Here is a 19,500-nt window from a genome sequence, read left to right as displayed (position 1 = left end):
GTTCTTTTCTCTCTACATGAGTTCTCATGAGTTTCATTTGCATCTTGCTGCGGATGATGCCCAGATTTCTATATCCAGCCCCAGGCTCTCTCTTGAATATAAGTCCCCCACGTCAGCCGTTGCTTATTGGACATTTCAAACTGAATGGCCCAAAGATATCTCAAATTCAACATGTTCAAAGGTGTTATCATTCTTTCTTCTCATAGTTCCTATTTTTGTTTAAGGCACTACAAGCTTTCTAATCTCCCAAGTTTTTAACCTTTTCATTATCCAATTTACTCTGCCTCATCCCATATATCCCATATATTCCTCATCCCATATATCCAGTTCACTGCCAAATGTTGTTTCTCAGTGCATATCTCTGGCATCTTCCTTCTTCTCTACTTGAGCAGCTACCACCTTAGTTCAGGCCCTCTTCAATTCTCACAGATTAGTTTAACGTACTCCTCATTGGTCTCCCTACTCCATCTTTTCCCATTCCTGTCCATCCTACACACTACAGTCAGAGTAATTTATCTTAAGGGTAAATCTGACCCCATGACTCCCCTATTCATTCAACTCCTGGGCTCCCTACTGCCTCTAGGACAAAATATTAACTCCTCTGTGTAACTTTTAAGATCTTTTACAAACTGGCTCCAACCTATCTTTACAGTTTTAATAGACATTGCTTTTCCTCCTGCACCCTCCAGTCAAGTCAAACTCACATCCACTCCATTGCCTGTCTCCTTACCTTTGTACTGGCAACCCATATGCCTGAAATGCTCTCCCTCCTTAACTCAACTTCATAGAATCCTTATGTTGCTTTAAGATGCAACTCAAGCAGGGGGCGAAGCCAAGATGGCGGAGTAAAAGCAGTGATTGCTTGAGCTCTCTCCCAAACCCCTCCAAATACCTATAAAAAATGGCTCTAAACAAATTCTAAAGCAGCAGAACCTACAAAAAGACAAAGTAAAACAAATTTCCTGCCCAAGACAACCTGGATGTTTGGTTGCAAAGGTATATCACGCTGGGTTGGGAGAGAAGCACGGTTTGGCGAAGGCTGCAGTGAACCTGGAGCAGACCTCGAGGGACTGAATCGAGGGCAGCTGTGGTGGTTTCTAGAACTCTCATCCCACAAACGCTGAAGGCAACTTGGAAGGTCAGTGGGAAAAGTCTGTGTCTGTGGTGAGAGAGAGAAGCATGGTGGTTTCAGCTCCAGTCCCTGAGCTAGGACCTGGGGCGGTGGCTGCCTCCTGAACTTCTGGCCCACAGACTGAGGGGGGGAATCAAGTTGCTGATCAGAGGAGGATTGCAGGGATCTCTCTGCTGGTGCAGGATTCTCTTGCTTTGCCTGTGTTTGGATCTGGGTCACAATTCTGGGTGGATGTCCTGGGGCAAGGAGGAGCGCTGGCGTGGTAGAGCTTGTAGTGGCTGTGGAGAAGAAGTCCCCCTCACAGTTCCAAGACAGAAAAGAGTGTTTGTGGTCACTCATAGACCAGAGCACAGGCCAGGAAAGGAGTAAACACCTCACCCTTGATCATACCATCTTGGAAGAACTGAAAATTTACGGGTCCCTAGAAGTATCTCTGAAAACAGCTGCACAAAACTCCTGAAGCTTGGGACAGTACATTCTCCTCCACACTGGAAACAGACCCCTGCCTTAACAAGGAGTTTATAACTCAAGTAATTGACTGGGATTGTGAGCAAGCAGCACAAAAAGAGTCAGACTATATTATCTTACTTTGGTGACAAAGAAAATCAAAACATACAACCAGAAGAAGACAACAAAGCCAAAGCTCCTACATCCAAAGCCTCCAAGAAAAATATGAATTGGTCCCAGGCCATAGAAGAGCTCAAAAAGGATTTTGGGAAGTAAGTAAGAGAAGTAGAGGAAAAACTGAGAGTGATGCTAAAGGAGACCCAAAAAAATACTGAAGAAAATAACACCTTAAAAAATAACCTAACCCAAATGGCAAAAGAGGTCCAAAAAGCCAATGAGGAGAAGAATGCCCTAAAAAGCAAAATTGGCCAAATGGAAAAGGAAGTCCAAAAGCTTACTGAAGAAAATACTTTCTTAAAAATTAGAGTGGAGCAATTGGAAGCTGGTGACTTTACGTGCAATCAAAGCACTGTAAAACTAATCCAAAAGAATGAAAAAATAGAAGAGAATGTGAAATATCTCATTGGAAAAACAACTGACCTGGAAAGTAGATCCAGGAGAGACAATTTAAAAATTATTGGACTATCTGAGAGCCATGATCAGAAAAAGAGCCTAGACACAGGAGAGGATTGTATATGAAATTTCAAATTTCCATTATGCAGAGTTTGCTTTCTTTTAAAGCATATAATAAATTCACTATGAAACTTTGCTTGTTTGAGATTCCTTCTGTTCTCAACTTTTAGTCAGGGAGAGGGGAATCCTATTCCTCTCCTTTCTCTTTGTTCTACCTCTCTCCCCTCCCTCCTTAAAAAAAAACAAACTAAAAACCATTGTGATAAATGCTTATAGTCAAACAAAACAAATTCCCACACTCACCATATCTAAAAATGTATATGCTGAGTCTGTTATCTCTCAGAAGGTGGAGTAGCACGCTTCCTCATAAGTTAAGTCTTTTAAAGTTTTTGCTTTTTGCAGTGTTGTTATTTTGTGAATCATTCTTCTGGTTCTGCTCACTTCACTCTTCATCAGTTCATAACTGATAACAAGAATTCAGGTTTCTCGAAAACCATTCCTTTTGTCATTTCTGACAACGCAATATTCCATTATATTCACATGTCACAATTTGTTCCATCATTCCCCCAATGGCCACTCCCTTGAAGTTTCCAGTTTTTTTCAAGCCTTGTACACAAAGCCTTTCCTGATCCTTCTCCAACTGCCAGTGTCCTCACTCCCACACCACCTTGTATTGATTTACTTTATGTGTATTATATATCCGCTTTATGTTTATGCTGTACATATTTATATATGAACTTGTATTCCTTGTGAGTAGGGATTATTTCTTTCTTTCACTTGTAACCCCAGCACCTGGGAAAATATCTTGTACATAGTGGGTACTTAATAAATGTTTATTGTTTGAACAATTGAGAAGGAAGAGTTAGAGAGGATCCTGCTAAGGATCAGGACTTTGGAGGCTGAGTAAGTGCTGGTGCTGCTCCCAGATATAATTGAACAGGTTTAGATAGAAAGATAATGAGCTTGGGCCATCAGTGTGATGATGTCATTCCCTAGATTGAGATGGATCTCTGTGTCTGAGGAGAGGCATAAACATCTACCTCTAAGAGACGTAGAAAAACAAAGCACTCGGGGCAGCTAGGTGGATAGAGCACCAGCCCTGGAATCAGGAGGACCTGAGTTCAAATCTGGCCTCAGACATATAATACTTCCTAGCTGTGTGACTCTGGGCAAGTCACTTAACCCCAGTTGCTTCACTGAAAAAAGAAGAAGAAGAAGAAGAAAAACGAAGCACTTTCTAAGAAGGAGACCTAGTGGTTTGGGAGGTAGAAAGAGGACCTGGAAAGTGGGAAGCCCCTGAAACCCTGGGGAAAAGTTGGGTTGTCTCTCCTTGCCAAAAGCTGCTGAGGTCAAATGGAGGATTGAAAAAAAAGGCCTTTGAACTGAATAATCATTGATAACTTTTTTAACATGTGATTTCACTGTTATAAATCACTCCCAGTGAGGAAACTCCCTCTACCTTTGCATGTCCACCCAGTTCAGCAGTTTATAGTCTCAGAGATTTGCTGCAGACCTGAGAAGTTAAATGACTTGCCAAAGTAGCAGCATTGGTCACTTTTAAGGAAGTTATTTCTGTAGAGTAGTGGGCACCTCAGCCAGAATGTAAGAGTTAAGAAGAGAGTGGATCTTGAGGAAGTGATGGCATTGGGTTTAGAACACTTTCTCCAAAAGTATTTCTTTTTTGTGAAGTTGGGGAAGGGGGGGAATGTGTGGAGGGCTGGAGCTAGATTATGTAGAAGGGTCAAGGGAAGGATTCCTTTCCCTCTCCCACCCCGTAATTAGGGAGATGAGCATTTTTATAGGGAGATGGGATGGAGCCAGTAAATAAGAAGAGATTGAAGATGTAGGAGAGGGAAGGTTGGGAAGAAAAAGAGAGGTTTTAAGAAGAATAAGCTTAGCAAAGGAATAGGTATGCTGTTGTGTAGAGAGGGAAGGAGAAGGAAATGGGTAAGGATCCTGAACTTGTCCTCAGACTCCTTAGTACACTATCTGCTCCAAACATGGTGGTTTGGGATGTGGTTGTGGCTTTGAAGAGAGAAGAAAGAGTTTGAAACAATCACTGTCGGGAATGAAATATGGATTCATTACGGAAATTGGAGATTAACCCGGAGGTGCCATTAGCTCCGATAGGAAGAGGGCCGTATAATCAGTATTATTGTTATTTCTATTCTTTTTCTTGCTTTCCCATCTGTGAAATGGACGTATCATCAAAATACTGCCAACCTACTTCACAGGGTTGTTGTGAATATCAAATATGTTTTAAAAGGTGGAAATCCTTTTTTTTTTAAGTTAAAACAGTCTCAACTTGACTTTAATAAAAATAATAGCAACCAACATTTTTATAGCACTTACTATGTACCAGGCATTGTGCTTACGCAAAGTGAGTTATTGACTGAAAAGTAGGAATGGACATCATCCGTCATTTTCTCCTCCTTTACTTCAAGATCTGTTGGAGAGGTGATCCTTCTCCTTGCCAAGGCCAACCTCTCTACTTATACCCCTAAAAATGTTATGTGATTTAACTTAAGGACCCCTTAGCCTGGTCATCTATCTTGATGCCTACGCTTGGGATTTCCAAGTGAGTTGTTATTTTTTTTCTTTTAATTTTTACTCATTTTCAACTCAAATACAAAAAAAAAAAAATTTCCATGTACACAGCACAACATAAGAAGAGGATTCAATATAAAATCATGAATTTCCATTTGTGAAAAACTATGTAAGAAATACTACATAGCATTTTCAAAGCTATCTGCTTTTCTGTGCTTCCTTCTGATTTTTCTTTTGTTCTCTGCTGTGTACTTTTTTTTTTTTTCTCCCTCCCTATCCAGCCTACCCTAGCAAAGGCTACCATTAAACATAAATGTATATAGTAATATATATGTGTAAAACTATACTATACATACTCCTATTTCTTGGGCTGTGGATAGCATCTTCCTTCATAGGACCTTTGTAATGGATTTGGAATTAGTTGACCTTTTAATGTTGAGTAGAATTCACTTGTAAATCCATTTCTTGAGAAGCTCATTTATGGCCTGTTCAATTTCTTTTTCTAAAATAGAGTTATTTAGATATTCTATTTCCTCTTCTATTAACCTAGGCAGTTTGTGTTTTTGTAAATATTCTTCTGTTTCACTTTAAATTGTTAAATTTGTTGGCATATAATTGGACGAAATAACTCCTTATAATTACTTTGATTTCATCTTCATTAGTGGTATATTCACTGGCGTTTTTTAATACTAGTAATTTGTTTTTTTCTCACTTTTTTTAATATTTTATTGTTTTTTTAATTATAAAACCAACTCCTAGTTTTATTTATTAATTCAGTGGTTTTCTTACACTCAGCACTTGTTTTTTAAGATTTCCAATTTGATGTTTAATTGGGAATTTTTAATTTGTTCTTTTTCTAGTTTTCTTAATTGTATACCCAGTTCATTGGCCTACTCTTTCTCTGTTTCATTGACAGAACCATTTAGAGATAGAAATTTTTCTCTAATTACTCTTTTTGTTGCATCCCATAGGTTTTGATATGTTATCTTATTAGAAGGTTAAAATCTTAGACTTTACTTAGTTCCCCTTACCCTTCTCTGCCTAACCACTTCCTTTCTCTTTTCAGGAATCCCGACCTCTTCATGTTGTATTGGGAAATGAGGCTTGTGACTTGGATTCTATGGTGTCTGCTCTCACCTTGGCCTTCTACCTGGAAAATGTGAGTGCCTGTGTCAGGGTTGTTTGTATCACTTGTTGTTGCACACTTCATAGTGTGGTCTTCCTAATTCAGTTTTCCACTTATGTAGGCATTTGGATTCCATTTTTCCAAGCTTCTGCATACTAATAATTGTCTTTTCCCTCTAGCACTTAGACTTCAGAATCATCTATCATTTCACTGATTTCCACATTTTCACTGTTTAGAAGGATGGCATTTTCAAACATACAGATGAGTAATAAACACAAAAATGTCTGTGACTTAAAATTCACATTATGACTAGTGTCATAGATAGTAACAAAGTAAGGTCCCAACCTGAAGTTATGTCACCCTGCTTTGCCTTCTTTCATTCTGTGTGGGTGTGGGTGTGGGTGTGGGTGTGTGCGTGTGTTGCCTTATAGCCAAGAGATGGACTATTTTTCCCTTCTCCCACCTACGCTTAATACACCAAATTTATTTTCACCTTTGTACCCAGACTTCTGAGTCCAAGGCAGCCTTTGTGCCAGTTTTAAATATCCCACGCTCTGAGCTAGCCCTGCGAGGTGATAGTGTCTTTCTGCTTTCGGAACTTAACATCCCAGAGTCCTCCTTGATATTCCGTGATGAAATTGACCTTCATGCTTTGCACCAGACTGGACAACTTAGCCTTACCCTTGTTGACCATCACATCCTGCCAAGGTAAGTATAACTATTATTAATTATCAGTATTTATCAAGTGTCCCTCTCATGTGCAGAGCATATAACCATACTGGAAGACACATAATCTTTCACAAGAGGTTCCCAATTTAATAGTTGAAGATGAGTGACACACTGGTAATAACCAAAAAATAAAAAGTAATCTCTCAAAGATCCTTGTTACTACAATACATAGTGTCATGGATAACCCAAAATAGTTAATAATCCATACCTTTTTTTGCTTGGTTTTGGTGTATTATTTATAGTAATGCTTAATATTACTGTCATGGTAGCCAGTGTATAATGTTGTTGTAGCTCTGCTTTTGAAAAGATATCAGAAAATTCCTGTATAAAAGTATGTGACTTCTTAGTTACCTTTGAGTAAAATCTTATAGTAGATTCTGTAAATATTTTGGTAGTGTTTGTTTTTACTTTATGATATAATTATCCCATCCCTATTTTTCTACTGGAACAATCATCATAATACATAAATATAGCTTCCTTATTATGTTTTGCTCTAACTAATATTAAAATAAGTTTTGCATTTCCTGAGCACACACTTTAACGGGTAGCTAGATTTTGGAGGGAGACATCCCAGAATGCTGAGTGGCAGAGAGAAGACAGTTTGGAAATAAATAAATTCAGATAGTATGTAAGATATGTAATCCACTCATGTATGATTGAGAGGTGACTACAGTTATCAAAAGAATTATACAAGTGAACTGAGGGAGAGTGTGATTGTTGAATTGTTGATCTGGGGAAGGGCTAAAGGTCCTGGAGGGTTAGCTTAAGCATCTCCTAAGTACTTCTGTAATGACTTCTTATGAGATCCATAGATTAGTAGGAAACAATTGGAGTTTTCTCCCATATCTCTATCTTTTTCTCTCTCTCACCCCTCACAGCAGTGACACAGCTCTAGAGAAGGCTGTAACAGAGGTATTGGACCACCGACCCCTGGAGCAACAACACCCCCCTCCCTGCCGAGTAACAGCAGAGCTGGTGGGGTCCTGTGCCACTCTGGTGGCCGAGAGAATCCTTCAGGGAAAGCCAGAAATCTTGGACTGGCAAACTGCAGCACTTCTGCATGGTGAGGGGAGTGTGGGGAAGTGTGGGGGAGGGAATGACTGAATCTTCTTCACATCATCTCAGTACAGACCAAAGGGCTTTTCCCCGTTTGCTCACTGGGGTTATCCTACAATATGGTTCAGTATTTGTCTGAAGGCTTTCATTTTGGACATTTTGGGGGTAGGAAGACAGAAGTGAACAATGGTAACCTGCACTTTTACAAGCTATTTAGTAGCCCAACATCACTGGTTTTTGCCTGTTTTGCTTTGGGGAATCTCATCTATCCTTGCCTGTGATAAAAGCTTTCCAAACCTGGAACAACTGTGCTTCTCTTTATTTCCACTTCAACCTCAGGGCCTTTTTTTTTCTCTTTCTACATTTTCTGGGATTTTGATAAGTAGTCTTCATTCTCAGTTTATAAGTGAAGGAGGAAATAAAGTCAACACAGTGCTTCCCAGCCCTTTTTCCCCCAGTGAATTTACTCCACTCTTTCCAATGCTGTGTGTTCAGTCAATTTGAAGAAAGTGTTTGGGGTAGTGTGTGAGGGCAGAATTTCAGGTATCATTATTCTTCTTTCCACAGGGACCATAATCTTGGATTGTGTCAACATGGCCCCTGAAGCTGGCAAGGTCACTCCAAAGGATTCTAAATATGTGGCACAGCTAGAAGCCCACTTTCCAGACCTACCTAGTAGGAGCAACATCTTTGAGTCCCTGCAGAAGGCAAAGTTTGATGTATCAGGTATGAAACATTAAGCTGACTTCCCTTAGCACAGGAGGTAGGCAAACCAATGGAAAACTCTTGTCCTTCCTTTGTTCTTGAACACTGTTGTCGTGGTTTGGGGCAGTTGAGAAGTATGAGAGATAGTTTAGACTATAAATATAGGGTAAACATAAGCCAGAAAGAAACCAGGATTTGAATGAGACTGATTATTTAATTAGTCTATAAGGAATATTTGTCCAGCATCTAGGTGTATTCTTGGTACCTGTGGTCACATAGTGTCTTGGCTTGTGTGGATTGGGAGAGTCTGTACCAAGAGACATGTTCCCTTCACTCAGGAGCTCCCTATCTAATCAGGGAAACAGAACATACATTTTAAAGCAAGTAAATCATGTATTAACTGAGTTTATAGGTACTGAGATATAATACCAAGTGATGCAGGGATTGGAGTCAGTATGCGGGGAGGGACTAGAACTGAATTTGGGTACCTGCCTCTAATCCAAGGGAAGGATAGTGTTAATGTTTCTGGGATATGAAATTCTGTGAGCCTAGCCATTTACTGGTATACCCCCATTCCTTAGACTTTTTTTTTTAAATCGTTGAGATCATTTGTTTAGATTCTGCTCAAACTGTGCTGCAATCTGTATTTTTCTTTTTACAGTGTTAACATTAGAGGTAGCCATATTTATTTTATGCCATTTTTGGATGATTTTTTTCTTTATCTTGCCTATTCACTCCCATCATACAATCCCTTTATACCTTCTCAGTAGTCCTAGTCCTTTATCAGACTGAGGTTTCTTGGTCTTTGAGCCCTCTGCTCTTCCTGTAGCTCTTTTGTTCCATATCTTCACCCTTTGCCTGTCCACTTTCCAGGGCTGACTACAGAGCAGATGCTGAGAAAGGATTTGAAGACAATCTCTGGGGATGGTACCATGCTGGCCATTAGTGCAATATACATGGATTTGGAGGTAAAAGCCAGGTATAAGGGAGTTTACTCAGAATAGGTATGGAAGAGACAAACCATTGTTTGTGTATCCTTCCCCTGAAACCTCAAATTACACTTGGTGTATTTGATGATAGTGTTAGAGAATCATACAATGTTAACACTAAAAGAGACCTTAGAAATCATTTAGTCAAACCGTCTCATTTTACACATGACAAAATTTGAGTTCTTAATTAGTCTGTGGCTCTAGGTCAGTCAGCAATCCTATTATTGGAGGACTGCTTATATCATTTCATGCCCATAGGTCACTAATGGAAATATGTCACAGACTATTTACATTCACCATTTATCCCTCCTTTGCCCTTTGGATGATCTGAAATTTTGATTCTTCAGAGAGTATGGTGTTCTAAGATTTGCAACCACACAATGTCAGTGGAAGAAATTTCAGTTAAAAAATGATGGGTTTTTGTGCCAAGGTTTTTGTGCTTAGGCTCATAAGAAAGACTGCAGTTTCTCCAGTGCAGTCCAGCTGATTTGGAGGGTAGAGGAGAGGGGGTAAAAAGAGAGGCAGGCACCTTCCCCCTTGTTCCTAGTGTCTCCTCCTTGATTTCCAGCCCCAGTAGAAGTGGGAAGAGGAGAAGTGGGTGCCTTACCTTCGTACCTCTTGCATCTCTTTACTGGCCTGCTGTGGGAAGATTAGAAGCTCCATTCCAACATACCTGTCTCCCATTCCATCAAGTTTCCAACCTGGTCCCCTGCCTTGGGGAAGTAGAATATCACTTCCCCTTCTTTTCCAAGTTCTTGCTCTCTCACTTAAACTGCCTGATGCTTTCAAAGGGAAGGGAAGAGAGAGGAAGGGGAATATGAATTTATTAAGCTCTCCTGCTAAGTGTCAGGCATTGTGTCAGGTGCTTTATAAATATTATCTCATTTGATCCTCACGAGCAATAAGGGATAGGAGCTATTATTATCTCCATTTTACAGATGAAGAACTGAGGCAGACAGGGTTAAGTGACTTGCCCAGGGTCAGACAACTAGTAAGTGTCTGAGGCCACATTTGAACTCAGGAAGATGAGTCTTCCAGACTCCAGGTCTGTCTCTCTATCCACTGTACCACCTAGCTGCCCTACTTGACACAGTGCCTGGCACATTGTAAGTTCTATATATGTTAGCTGCTATTATTATTATTATTGTTATTATTATTACTACTATTACATGAAGAAGTGGCCCTTCTCCTTGCCAAGAAAACCTCTGTATGTCCCGGTGATCCCATTCTATCCCTCTCTTTCAGCAGATTCCCTCTTTTATCATTCCCCACTCTCTTACTTATCTTTAGCCTCTCCTTGTCTACTGACTGGCTTCCCTATTGTCTACAAACATGCCCATGTCTTCTCACCCTTAAATAATCCTCACGTGATCTTACCATTCCCTCGAATGTCCCAAATCTCTCCTGCCTTTTTGGCCAAACTCAATAGGTGCCTTCACTTTCTCTGCTCTCATTCTCTTCTTAACTCTCTTCTGTAGGGCTTCTCACCTTATCAGTAAACTGAAACTGCTCTCACCAAAGTTACCAGTGATCTCAACTGCCAAATCCAATGGCCTTTTCTCAGTCTTCTTTATCCTTGACCTCTCTGCATCCTCTGACACTTTTGATCATCCTCTCCTCCTTGTTACTCTCTTCTTTGTCGTTTTTTAGCACAACTTTCTTTCCTGGTTCTCCTCTTACCTATCTGACCGTACCTTCTCTGTCTCCTTTGCTGAATCTTCATCCATGTCACATCTGCTAGCTATGGTTGTTCCACAGGGCTCTGTCCTGGGGCCTCTTCTCTCCTCCTTCTGTATTAATTAACTCGGTGATCTCATCAGCTCCCATGGATTCATTTTAATCTCTCTGCTAATAATTCTCACAACTACCTATCCTGCCTCAGTCTCTCTGCTGACTTCCAATCTCGCATCTCCAGCTGCCTTTTAGACATCTCACACTGGATATTTGTAGACATCTTAAACTCAAATATGTCCAAAGTAGAACTCATTATCTTTCTCCATAAACTCTCCCCCCTCCTACCTTCACTATTACTGTAGAAGGCAACATTATCATCCCAGTCTCTCAGGTTCACAACCTAGGAGTCATCCTGGACTCCTCACTATCTTTCACAGCCTTTAACCAATCTGTTGCCAATGCCTGTCCATTTTCTCTAATAGACTCTCCAACACCTGATTCTTGGACTATTACAGTAACCTGTTGGTGGCTCTACCTGTCTCAAGTTCCTTCCCACTCCAATCAATCCTCTATTCAGCCACTAAAGTGATTTTCCTATAGTATAAGTCACTCCCCTCTCCCAGTCAGTAAACTCCAGTTGCTCCCTAGTGCATCCAGGATCAAAAGCAAAGTGTTCAGTTTCATATTCACAGCCCTTCATAACCTAGCCTTCTCCTACTCTCCAGTCTTTTTACACCTAATTCCCTGTCCAGTATTCTTCAGTCCAGTGACATTGGTCTCCTGGCTGTTCCATGAACAAGACACTTCACCTCTCCGCTCTAGGCAATTTCCCTGACTGTCCTCCATGCCTGGAATGCTCTCCCTCTTCAATCCCCACTTCTGACTTCTTGGCTTCCTTGAAGTCTCATGTAAAATCCCATCTTCTGCAGGAAGCATTTCCCAACCTCTCTTAATTCTAGTGTCTTCTTTCTCCTAATTATTTCCCATTCATCCTGTATATAGCTTGTTTGTACAGATTTGTTTGCTTTTTGTTGTCTCTCCCATTAGATTGTGAGCTTGAGGGCAGGGCCTATGTTTTGCCTTTTTTTGTATCCCTATCACTTAGCCTAGTGCCTGGCACATAGTAGGCATTAATAAACGTTTATTGATTGATTGATTTCCTGCACTGTCAGGATGGGAAGGATCTCATGGACTAAAATTTTATAAAGGAAGTCAGTCCAGAAGAAGTGGGAAACTCTCAAGAATAAAATTTTGAAGACACAAAGGGAAATGAAGGGAAAATAGGAATCCCAACTTAGATTTTTTTTTTTAAAGATATGTGTAGAAAAGGGGAGGAAGGGGAAATAATCGAGTAAATATAGAAGTATGGCTTAGTGCTGTAGAAAACTGTCGGGAGCAAAAAGAGTCAGAATGAGCAGAGGTTCATGGGAAAAGCTAAGGATAACAAGAAAGAGTTATGGAAAGTTGGGTTTTGTTTTTGTTTTTTTTCTGAAAAGACTGTTTTATTCACACCCCAGTGGTAAATAATAACCTTAATAGGATGACTAAGTTTCTTTGTAGATCACTATGTCACATTAAAATACAAAAATCCATAAACAAACAGACAGTTAATGAACATTAGATGTGGTTTTACTGGAAATTCTTAACCATATACTAGTCTTTTCTCAAATCAGATTGCAAAATGCTGTGTCTCCTAGTTAGTACAAGTCACTGCATTTCTCTAACAAAGTAATGAAGGCATAACTAGTACAAGCAGACTTAAATCCATTCAACTACTGGGCTGGAAAAATACTTTTGTTGGTTGTTCAGAAGGATTTCTTTTTTTCTAAACCAGTATTGGTCTCAAATAACAGTTTGGATAATTTTCACAGCTGTAGTCTGATAGCTACATGACAAATGACAAGAACCAAACTACGTACCAGTGGACATACATTAGGAGATTTCACTGCATTCTACATATCCAGCAGAACTTATACTATTAAAATGCTAGGTAAAATGAACCTGTAGTGCTGGTTCTTAAACATTCATTTTTTCTTTTTTTTCCTTTTTTAACAAAAATTGTTTATTTGATTCTACTAAGAAAATATAAAACATAAGGCTGTAAGTAACTACTAGTTGTGTTTAGACTGGGACAGTGCAGTAAACCTCAAGGCCACAGCACACACTGCTCACTGCCGCTTGCACTCGGCTGGGGTTGGATCTTTCTTTGGATCATATTCGGGATCATTTTTCTCATCAGCTTCTTCTTCCCCTTCTTTATCATCAGCCTCTTCACTTTCTTCATCATAATCATCATCATCATCTTCAGTAGCTTCTCCTGTGAAGTATAATACTGATCTCAGGACTCAGGTAAAAAGTGACCAATTTTGAAGTTTGCTGCAAGGATAGCTTCTGCATCATCATCCAGGTCCCCACTCTCAGGAACTTCAGGAGGAGAAAAGAAATCAAAGAAGGAATCATTTGAAACTATTTTTGTCACAGTTCGAACAGTCCCACATCCCTTGTTTTTCTGTTTCTTCTTAAGTTTTCAAAGTGACATTTTTCCCTTTTTTCTAATCTTTCTGACACCCCGTGCAACTCATAATCTCTGGTCCATCAAAGGAGAAGGGATCAGAATCATCTGGCCCTGATGGCATATGATATGTTTTCGTCAACACCTCGTTTGTGAAATATTCATTGGTTTCAAAGTGAAATTCTAATGTAAAACTCATAGGTTGGCCAGCATCTGAGAACTTCACTTTAGTATCTTTCAAGTGCTTCAGAATAGGTTCGTCATGTTCCTGAACCATATCACTGAGCAAGTCAACATTTTTAAAAACAGTCAGCCAAAATGTAGGAATTCTTTTAGGGTCTTCTTTTTCTTCATCTTTTTTCTCCTCTTCAAGAGAATATATAGAAAAATAGCCTTCTCTTTTATTTCTGAAATCTCTTCATCATCATGTGGTTTCCATTCACATTCTTCCTCTGTAGGTTCATAGATTGCATTGATCCTTTCACTTCTCTTATCAAAAAGTGCCTGGTAAAGAACAGCATAGTCTCTTTCAAGAGCATGAACTTCCTCATGGAACTTGGCTTCTATCTGTGCACATTTCACATGAAGGTTTTTGAGAGCATTCACACATCGCTTAACTACTTTTGGCAAGCTTTCGATGTATCTGGTTGATGTTCCAACTAAACCATCCAATCTTTCTTGAAGAGTTGCAAGAATCTGAGGATTCTGCATCATCTGAACAGTCAACTGACAAGCTTTCCTGTTTGCATCTTCACCAGTTTCTTCTTCTTGCACTTCTTCAACATCTTCCATATCTTGTTGGTCAAGTTCAGTTTCTTTGTTGTCATCGTCCACCATGTTGTAAGACCTCTGAATATTTGAGTTTCGAGGCTGCTGCGGGGACCAACCTGCTGGAGCTATTGGAGCTATTCAAGCTGTGACTCGGCAGTGGCAGCAACGGCGGGAGGAGGTGAAGGAGACAGAGGAGGAGGGAGAGAAGGAAGCAGCACCCTGAATAGATGACACTAAAAAAGCAACAGTTGGGGTGAAAAGTATTAAAGAAGGACTAGGGCTGCTACTTGGGGTGACCACGACAAGGATAACTCATTTCCAAGAAGACAGAGCCGCTCAATTCCTGCCTTGCATCTGTTTTCTCTTCCAAAGAAAGTGACATTTAGATAGGAAAGGATGGAACAAAAGTACCTTACAGGGAATTGTTACCCAAGATAAGTAATTAGTTAGTAAGAGATCCCTTAGCTACTCTGAATGAATTCAAGACAGTTGGCTCAGGTGAACTACATTCTTGGGTACAGAACGAAACGGTAAGTATGATTGCCAGTCCAGTGTCAGTGATAATTAAAAGGTCATGGAGAATAAGGTATCACAGAAATAGAGAAGGGTGAATGTCCTAATTTTCAAAAAAGGGAAGTGAATAAAATCTGCAAACTATGGGCCAGTAATTGATTCTTAGGAAAATGCTAGAATATAAAGGTAACTGTTAGAATGTAAAGGTAATAGTGACTATCTAAAAAACAAAAGCTTCATCAAGAGCAGGTTATTATAAAAATATTTATATCAGCTTTTTTTATACTAGCAAAAAACTGGACACTAAGAGTAGCCAGCTATTGGGAAATGGCTAAACAAATTATGGTATATGAATGTAATGGAAAGTTATTGCTCTATAAGATGTGACAAAATGGAGAATTTCAGAGAAAACTACAAAGACTTCTGTGAACTAATGCTGAGTGAAGTGAGCAAAACCAAGAGAACAATTTATACAACAACAATATTGTTAAGAGAAACAGTTTTGAAAGACTTCAGAACTGTTTGTTGCAATGAGAAACATGATTCCATAGGACCAAAGGGGTACCTCTGGTAGAGTGCCCTTGGATCTGTGGTTGGCCCTGTGCTGTTTATCATTTTTAATCAGTGATTTAGACAAAGATATAGACAACATATTTGTGTTTATAGATGACACACAACTAAGAGATATAGCTAAAACACTCGATAGAATTAGAATCTCAAAAGATCTTAATTGGCTCGAACATTAAGCTAATCTAATAAGATGAAATTTAATAAGGATAAATGTAAAATCTTATGTCTGGGTTTAAAAAAATTAACTTGTGAGTATAAGGTGGAGGAGGTAGGGTTAGACAACATTTTGAAAAAAGATCTGGAGGTTTCTTTATGCTACCAACATGGTATGAGCCAGCAGTGTAATGTGGCAGCCAAAAAACTAAAGCTAAACATGGCCTTAAGCTATCTTGAAGAGAGATGCAACTCTAAGCTTTTAGGGAAGAGATTGTTTTCATTGTTTTTATCTCCTACTTCTAGTGCATAAAAGCATTTTGTAGGAGCTTAATAAATGTTTATTGAATTGGTTTCTAGTCACGAAAAGGTGATAGGCACACTATACTGTGCCCTAAACAGACGTCTGGAATATTGTATCTAGGTCCGCAAATACCTTGAAGAAAAAAAATTGAAAAATGCCTGGAAGAGGATAACTAAAATGATAAAGGGCCTTTAATCTATGCCATGTAAAGATAGGTTGAAGCATGGAAAAGAGAAGTCTTAGGAGCACCATGATTGCTGTCTTCAAGTTTTTGAAAATGATGCTTCATGTAGAAGAAGCATCAGATTTGCTCTTTTTTCCCCATAGGTCCTAGGACCTATGAGTGGATATTGTAAGGATTTAAATGTGATGTTAGGGGAAACATCCCAGAAATTGAATTGATACAGAAGTGGAATGAGCTAATTTGGGAGGTAGTGAGATACTCCTCACTGAAGGGCTTCAAAAAGAGACTGTCATGTAGGATTTTTAAATGTGGTATGGGTTGGGCTCTGGGGGCTTTTCCAATTCTGAAATTTTGTTATTCTGTAATTTGTTCTGGTATTGATGACAATGTCTTCCCTTACGAGGTGAAGTTCCCTCAACAAGGTTAAAATGTTCCCAGCTACATGGTCACTTCTAGGAACCATGTAGCTACTAAGAAGACAACAGTTAAAAGAGTTTCTGGACCAAGCCAGTGACTATAGGAACTTAAGCTGACAGCAGCGAAGAAGCAGAGAATTCTTCAACCAGGAGTCCTTGAACCAAGGGGGATCCACAACCAAAACATAACAAAGGACAGGACTATGGGGTGATGATGGGAAGGTGCAGAATCCAACCTGCCCTTTCCTGGGAACCATAGTACACTTTGGGCATTAACCCAAAGACTTTGTTCCTTGACAGAGAAGGGTAAGGAATCAGGCCTCAACTTCATTGTAGCATTGTTGAGATTGAAGGTCAACATAAGCGGAACTCGCTGGTGGAGAGAATTGCTGTCTTCTCACAGGACAGTCTCAACTCTAGGGTAGGATTCTGTCTGTAGGACTAGCTAGGTCCCTACAGAAGGTGTGGCCTATTAGAGAAGGAAAGTAGATTTGTCTTTTTGTGTTTGTTGGATTAAAAAAAGCCTGGCCTGTATTTATTATTTTGTTATTCTAAGTATTCACTTGAGACCTGAGGGTCGTCATATATAAGCCAAATTCTAATGTTTCTGGGGAAACACAAAAGCCACAGACGTACATTGGGAAGTTCCCAAGACTGAAGCTGATACATATAAGCCCGGAAGTTCTGTTTACATTCAAGATAAAAGGATACTGAGTTGGAAGAGGCCCTTACTCTGTAGGCAGGGAAGTTTGAACTGTACTTGGTGAGCAATAAGGAGCCTCTGAAGGTTTTTGAGCAGAAGAGTGACAAGAATGACTGTACATTTTAAAAATTATTCTGCATTTTTGTTATAAAGATTGTGTTTTTATTTTATACTTTTAAATTGAGAGGGAAAGAAAACAACTGCTTGCTATTAGAAAAATAATTTTTTTAAAGGCAAGATTATTCTATTACGTATGAAGAACAGATTAGAGGGGAAATAAAGTGGTGGCAAGAACTGTAAGAGGTTTGTTATAGCAATCCAGTTAGATGATGGTAAGGGTCTGTACTGTGGTGGTAGCAGTGAAAATAGAGGTGAGATAAAGTTCAACAGATGTTGTAGGGGTGGAATTAAGAAGTCTGGGTAATCACCTGAAGATGTGGGGAGAGGGAAGAGTCAAAAAATAACCCCAGCGATATGAACATGGAGGACTAAGTGAATTGTGGTGGCATTGACACAAATTATGTAGTTAGAGAAACTAATTTGTTTAACGTGTTAACTCTGAGGTACGAGTGGACTTCAGACCCACTTCCAGACCCACGTGGAGGTGTCTGATTGGCAGTTGGAGCTCAGAAGAGAGATCAAGAAAGAGTTTTGTGCACTACCATCTGCATGCATGCAGTAGTTGACACTGTAGGAGTTAATGAAATTAGCAGGTGAGGCACAAGAAAAGCACATAGAAAAGAAGGATTTAGAACCTTAAGAAAACCCCCATTTTAAGAGGTTTATCAGTGATGAGGAGAAAGAAAATGGGAGAGTAGCTAAATGGTTTAGATGGGTTAAGAGACGTAGATTGTTTTTTGATTGGGGAGACCTGAGAGTGTTTGTAGGCAGACATGAAGGTATCATTTGTGAGGGTGAAGTTGAAAATTCATGAGAGAGTTAGCAGGTCCCAGAGAAAACAGTCAGGAATCAGATCAAGATGAAATTCCTGCTTCCAGTCTCTCTTCCTATTTATTCCACATGAGACTGACCTTGTCATTCCCTACTCAGAAATCTTCAGTGACTCTTTGTGGCTTGTGGGATAAAATGTAAATTCCTTAGCCTGACTTTTAATGCCCCTCCTGCTAGCCTTTCCATACTTCTTACACACTACTCTCCTTCACTCGGTCTGAGTTCCAGCCTAACTGGCCTCCTAGCTATTCCTTGAGGTGGAAAGATAGGAAGTTCATGTCAATCTTCTGGACATTTATGATAATCCACTGCATGCCAAGTACTGTGCTAAGTATGGGGGATAGAAAGAAAAAATGAAGTCATCATGACCCTTAAGGGGTATAAAAGTATAAAATAAAGTAATATATAAATAAATATATATACATGTCTAAATGTATATACATATATATAAAAATATATATATATATAAAGTAATAAAATAAAGTAAAATAAAGGGGTATAAAAGTAAAAAAATAAAAACACTATCTGTTGGGGTGCACAACTTGTACACAAATTAGTAGCAAAAGATAAATTGAGGAGTGAAACTGTACTAACAAATGAGATTTTGGGTGGAGGGAGGAATTTCAAGATTGTGATATATTTCTTAAAGATGGTAAGGTCTAAGTCATGATCATATTTTCATGTAGCAGAGATAGCATAGAGAAGGTTATTGGAATCGAGTGTGTCATTAGAGGACTTGTCATCATGAATATTGGATTATAGCAGGGAAGAGGAAAACAGAACACTAAAGTGATTGAAAAGTTTGGAAGAATGATCTAGAGGTCCTAAATGAGGGATGGATGGAAGGACAGATGGAGAGGGGGAGAGATGGCTACATAGACTGATGCACAGAGAGACAGAGATACCATTTATTATGTGCCTACTATATGCCAAGCGCCGTTCTAAGCCCTAAGGGTATAAAAAACAAGAAATACGACAGTCTGTATCCTGAAGGAGCTTACAATGATGCAGGGGAGCTAAAAAGTACTTATGTATGAGGGTAAGGTGGCATGTGAGGAGAAGAGGTCTCCAGAGTGAGTCCACATGTGACTGTGGAGTCCTTCCCAAGATGGTGTTCTTGGGGAAGGAGTCACCAACCAAGAGAGCAGGGCCTCAGGGGGAAGTTTTTCCATGATGACGAGGCAGCAAGTGAGGAGAAAAAGAGGTCCCAAGAATGACTCCGGGCTTGAGATTTCCAAAGAAGAAAGATTATTGATGAATGTGATAGAATAGTGATCTAGAAGTGGTTATGGGGAGCAGAAGCTTCTTCCTAGCTTTGTGATTTGGATGAGTCAGAGAAGGAAGGACCACTAGGGGAAAGGATAGTGAGGCTTGGAATGTCTTCA

At 39.6% G+C, this 19,500-nt stretch overlaps 1 protein-coding gene and 1 pseudogene across 1 annotated transcript in view; one reads left to right on the top strand and one right to left on the bottom strand.

The window, feature by feature from the left end:
* Nucleotides 1–19,500, top strand: part of LOC114042986 (exopolyphosphatase PRUNE1-like) — a 31,710-nt gene that overhangs the window by 5,873 nt on the left and 6,337 nt on the right. Inside the window, exons 2-6 of the mRNA XM_027861790.1 lie at nt 5,826–5,918; nt 6,391–6,593; nt 7,493–7,677; nt 8,238–8,396; nt 9,249–9,343. Coding sequence (XP_027717591.1) covers nt 5,880–5,918; nt 6,391–6,593; nt 7,493–7,677; nt 8,238–8,396; nt 9,249–9,343 — 681 coding nt within the window. The 5' untranslated portion in view covers nt 5,826–5,879. The remainder of the gene's footprint in view (nt 1–5,825; nt 5,919–6,390; nt 6,594–7,492; nt 7,678–8,237; nt 8,397–9,248; nt 9,344–19,500) is intronic.
* On the bottom strand, nt 13,161–14,798 carry LOC114042988 (annotated as a pseudogene).

Source organism: Vombatus ursinus, unplaced genomic scaffold, assembly GCF_900497805.2.
Source record: "Vombatus ursinus unplaced genomic scaffold, bare-nosed wombat genome assembly UNPS02014768.1, whole genome shotgun sequence".
NCBI classification, from domain to species: Eukaryota; Metazoa; Chordata; class Mammalia; order Diprotodontia; family Vombatidae; genus Vombatus; species Vombatus ursinus.
Note: the sequence above shows the minus strand (reverse complement) of the source record. Positions and strands in the feature narration are given on the sequence as shown.